Source organism: Phaethon aethereus, assembly GCF_964289735.1.
Source record: "Phaethon aethereus genome assembly, contig: HAP1_SCAFFOLD_30, whole genome shotgun sequence".
In the NCBI taxonomy this organism is placed as follows: Eukaryota; Metazoa; Chordata; class Aves; order Phaethontiformes; family Phaethontidae; genus Phaethon; species Phaethon aethereus.
Genome location: NW_028114312.1, coordinates 1 through 4,326, shown reverse-complemented (window position 1 = coordinate 4,326; position 4,326 = coordinate 1). Strand labels below are relative to the sequence as shown.

The following is a 4,326-nucleotide window of genomic DNA, read 5'->3' as shown; positions in this document are numbered from 1 at the left end:
AAAAGGCTTTTTCCACCCAATAACCAGAGTGACGTGAGCTCGGCTCTGCGCAAAAGCGGCTCCTCTGCCACAGGACGTGATTTCCTGGGGCTTGCGCCCCAATTAATCACAACGATATCATCAAAAAAGAGGCGTAAACGGGGCGTAAGGAGGCACTGCTCTGGACTGACACCCAGCTGGGACCCTCACCCAGACCCTCAAAGGGGTTGGAACAGCTCCTGCGGTTTTTCTCTGGCACGTCTGGCTCCTGACGGCGCTGCCGGCCTCGGAGGGAATCGCTTTACCAGCTAACGAAAGGCAGCTGCCCGCGAGGTGGAACAGAGCCTCGCATGCGCAGCGCTTCGGAGCAGGAAGTGACTGGAGAGCCCGCGATGACGGCGAGACGCACCTCATCAGGGCTAACGATGCAGGCACAAAACGAGGGGCCGTTCCCGGAGTTGCCGATCCCAGGGCACGCGACAGCACAAGCCGACTCGGCGCTGTCGCGTGGGGAAGAGCCGGGGCACAGCCGGCGGCGGGCACCACGTGCCGGATGCGCCCGCCTGCTCAACCCACACCTGCTTCCTCCTGCGACTGCCCCGAAACCACGAAGAATCGGGGCTGGGAAGTCGGCCTGGGGCCGGGCAGCGGCTTTGGGAGGGCGGCTGCGGCCCTGCGCCCCCATTTCCCTGGAAAAGCGGGGCTGAGCCCCGGGTTTAAGCTGGTGCCCTGGCAGGGGAGCAGCCCCGCACCCCAACATTGCTCACAGAGCCCCCCCAGTCTGCTCCCCGGCCCCTCAAGCTGCCCCAAGACCTCCCAAATGTGCCCCATACCACTTAAATTTGCCCTATGCCCCCGCAAATCTGCCCCCTAAATCCTCCTCAGGGCCTCCCAAAACTGCCCCCAGGACCCCCGAAATCGGCACCTAACCATCTGAATCTACCCCAAGACCCCCCAAATCCACCCTAGGGCCCCCAAATCTGCACCCAACCACCTCTATCTGCCCCAGGGCTCCCCAAATGTGCCCCAGGGCCCCCCAAATGTGCCCCAGGGCCCCCTAAAACCGCATCTCACCCTCCAAACCTGCCCCAGGGCCCCTCAAATCTGCGCCTGACCACCTAAACCTGCCCCAGGGCCCCCCAAGCCTGCGCCTGACCACCCAACGCCGCCGCCGGGCCCCAGCGCGGTGCATTGTGGGAGTCCGGCTCCCCTCAGGACAGGCCCCGGCGCCCGCGCTGAGGCGAGACGCTGAAGGGGGCGGGCGGACACCGGTGGGGGCCGACCAATGAGAAATTAGGATGCGGGGTGCTGGGATGAATCAGCCAATCAGCGAAGAGAATTACGGGGAGTAGGCGGGCCAACGCCGCGGCCTCGAGGACCCCGGGCCGCGGGGGGGGGGATCTGCGGCGCTGCCTGAAGCCCCCGCCTTTCGCCGCTCCCGCCTCAGGCGCCCGCCGCAGCCACCCCGCCCCTCCGCCGGGGCCTGTCGCCGCGCGGTGGCGGGGCGGGGCCTGCCTTAAAGGCGCCGCGCGGCGGAGATGGCGGCGCGGTGGCTGTGGCTGCTGGCGCTCTGGGCCGGGCCCGCCGCCGCCCCGCCGCCGCCCGACGCCGAGGTGACGTTCGTGCTGCCCGCCGGCCGCCGGGAATGCTTCTACCAGGGCGCGCCCGGGAACGCCTCCCTGGAGACCGAGTACCAGGTACCGGCGGGGGCGGAGCCTGGGGCGGGACGGTACCGGCGGGGCGGGGCCTGGGACAAGCCGGTACCGGGAGGCGGGGCCTCTACCGGTGGGGCGGAGCCTGTGCCGCGCCGGTAACGGGAGGTGGAGCCGGTAACGGCGGGGTTGGGGCCTGGGGTGGGTCTGTAACGGGAAGCTGGTGCCGGGGAGGATACCGGGGGGAGAGCCGGTGCCGGGGCTACTGGGGGTACCGGGAGGCGGGGGAAGCCGGTACCGGGCCTATACCCCTGTGTTGGGGGATGCGGGACCCAGGGCGGAGCAAGGCCCCGGTGCTGGGGAGGGGGCCGGGTTGGGCAGGAGGGCGGCGGTGGGCGTCCCGGTACCGGGAGGGGGCTAGGCCGAGCGGGAGGGCGTCCCCGGTACCGGGGGTCCTCGGTGCCGCCATCCCGGGTTTCGGCAGGTGATCGGGGGGGCCGGGCTGGACGTCGACTTCTCTCTGGAGAGTCCCTCGGGGCTGCTGCTGGTCAGCGAGTATCGCCGCTCCGACGGGGCGCACACGTGAGTCCTGCCCGTCCCTGCCCGTCCCTGCCCGTCCCTGCCCGTCCCTGCCCGTCCCTGCCCGCCCCGCTGACCCCCGCTCCTCTCCCCGCCAGCGTGGAGCCCACCGAGGCCGGCGACTACAAGCTCTGCTTCGACAACTCCTTCAGCACCATCTCGGAGAAGCTGGTGTTCTTCGAGCTCATCTTCGACAGCGCCCAGGAGGAGGAGGAGGAGGAGGAGGAGGAGGAAGGCGACGGCTGGGTGGAGGCGGCGGAGCCCGAGGACACGCTGGACATCAAGATCGAGGACATCAAGGTGGGGGCGAGGGTGGACGAGGCCTGCGCTCGGGCCGGCGGGTGAGGCTCGGACTCGACGATCGTAAAGGCCGTTTCCAGGCCGGACGATTCCCAGATTCCCCCCAGCTCCGGGGTCCTCAGCACGGGAAAGGCTGGGAGTGGGGCCGGAGGCGGCCACGGGGAGGGTCCGAGGGCTGGAACCCCTCTGGGCAGCCTGGTCTGGGGGGAGATGTCCCTGCTGGGGATGAGATGAGCCGCGGAGGCCCCTTCCCACTAGACCCCCCGGGACCCCACACGGAAGCAGCCGGGGCCGGCACCTCCGACCGGCGCCTCCCTTCCCGTCCCCAGGAATCCATCGAGACCATGAAGAACCGCTTGGAACGGAGCATCCAGATGCAGACGCTGCTTCGAGCCTTCGAGGCCCGAGACCGTAACCTGCAGGAGAGCAACCTGGGCCGGGTGAACTTCTGGTCGGCCGTGAACTTGGGCGTGCTGGTGGTGGTGGCTTTTCTCCAGGTCTACATGCTCAAGAGCCTCTTCGAGGACAAGAGGACGGTGCGGACATAGACCGGGGGGACACGGGACTCTGCTCCCTGCCGGGACGGCGCCGGAGGAGGGACACGCCGCTTCTCCCTCCCGGCCGGGATTAAAGCTGCCCAGCTTTCTACCCCGGTGTCTTGGAGCCGATGCGAGCCCCGGGGGAGGGAGGTTTGGGGGTGAAACTGGGGCGCTGCCCCCCACATTTAATCGCTGAAGGGTCTCGGATGCGCGTCCCGCCCTCAGATACGCCTCTCCGAGCCTTTCAGGATGGAATCGGTTTATTCTGGGCACCGTGGGAGTCGCGGGGACGAGGCGCTGGATCCCTGGGTGGTTTATAGGCTCAGCCATGGCGCCGGAGCCGGGAAGGTTCCCCGCTCCCGCAGTGTTTAGCGGCCAGGACACGGGCCCAGCCCCGCCCGCCGGCTCCGATACGGCACGGCTGGCACCGCGGAGGTGGAAACCGCTGCCTGGAGGCTCGCCGGGTGCCGGAGCCGCTCTCCCTGCGGCTCGTCCGAGCGCCCGGAAAGGACCCGCCGAGTCCCTCCGGCTTCAGGGGAAACCAAGGACTTTCCTTGGCCATGGCGGAGCCGGGATCCCCCCGGGGTCTCCCTCCTCTCGCAGCCTCCGGGCTGCAGCGTCAGCCCGTCCTGCACGGGCCGGGGCCGCACAAGACCGAGGCCGGCGTAAGGAGGACACGCGGCGCTAAAAACGCCCAGAAAAGGGAATTTGAGCAGCAAATAATCGCTCCTGGGCCCGGAGCGGGGTTGGGGGAGACGGGGGAAGGAACGCTCCAAGCGCGGGGCGAGCGGTGTCGCTGCCCCAGAAAAAGGCCCCCGAGAGAGGAGGGCGAAGGGGGAAAACCCCTTCGGCGAGCGCGGCATTGCCCGGCGCGGTGTCACCGGGGCCCGGAGCCGGGCCCGGGCCGGGGGGTGGTTATTGAGCGGCCAAACCGGGCCTGGCATGCGGCGATGGCGGCGGGAAGCGCCCAGCCCGGCTCGCGGAGGCCGGGGAGGGGGAGTTTTCTCACCGGAGCGAAACGCCGCCGTCCCGGGGGCCCCTTTTCCAGGCTGGAGGCTGCCGAAAGCCGCGGGGGGAGAGGCCTCGCGCGCTCCCGACGCCTCGTCCTTCGCCCCCGGCGCGGGGCCGCGTGCCGGCCGATGGCGAGCCGGGGGCTCGGGGCTGGGGGGCCGGCGGAGCTCAGAACGGCCGGGGGGGCGCAGAGGGAGCCGGTCTCCTGGTTGCAGGAAATAAAAATGGGGAGAAAAAAAAAAAAAAAGCGTTTAGAGATCTTGGAG

The 4,326-nt window shown here is 69.4% G+C and overlaps 1 protein-coding gene across 1 annotated transcript; it reads left to right on the top strand.

The window, feature by feature from the left end:
- Window positions 1-1,517: 1,517 nt before the first annotated feature.
- Window positions 1,518-3,058, top strand: TMED1 (transmembrane p24 trafficking protein 1; the record flags this gene model as incomplete). The annotated part of the gene is made up of 4 exons (XM_082015678.1): window positions 1,518-1,676; window positions 2,116-2,213; window positions 2,309-2,510; window positions 2,840-3,058. 4 exons carry the CDS (start codon window positions 1,518-1,520, stop codon window positions 3,056-3,058), a joined length of 678 nt encoding a protein of 225 aa, XP_081871804.1.
- Window positions 3,059-4,326: the final 1,268 nt, after the last annotated feature.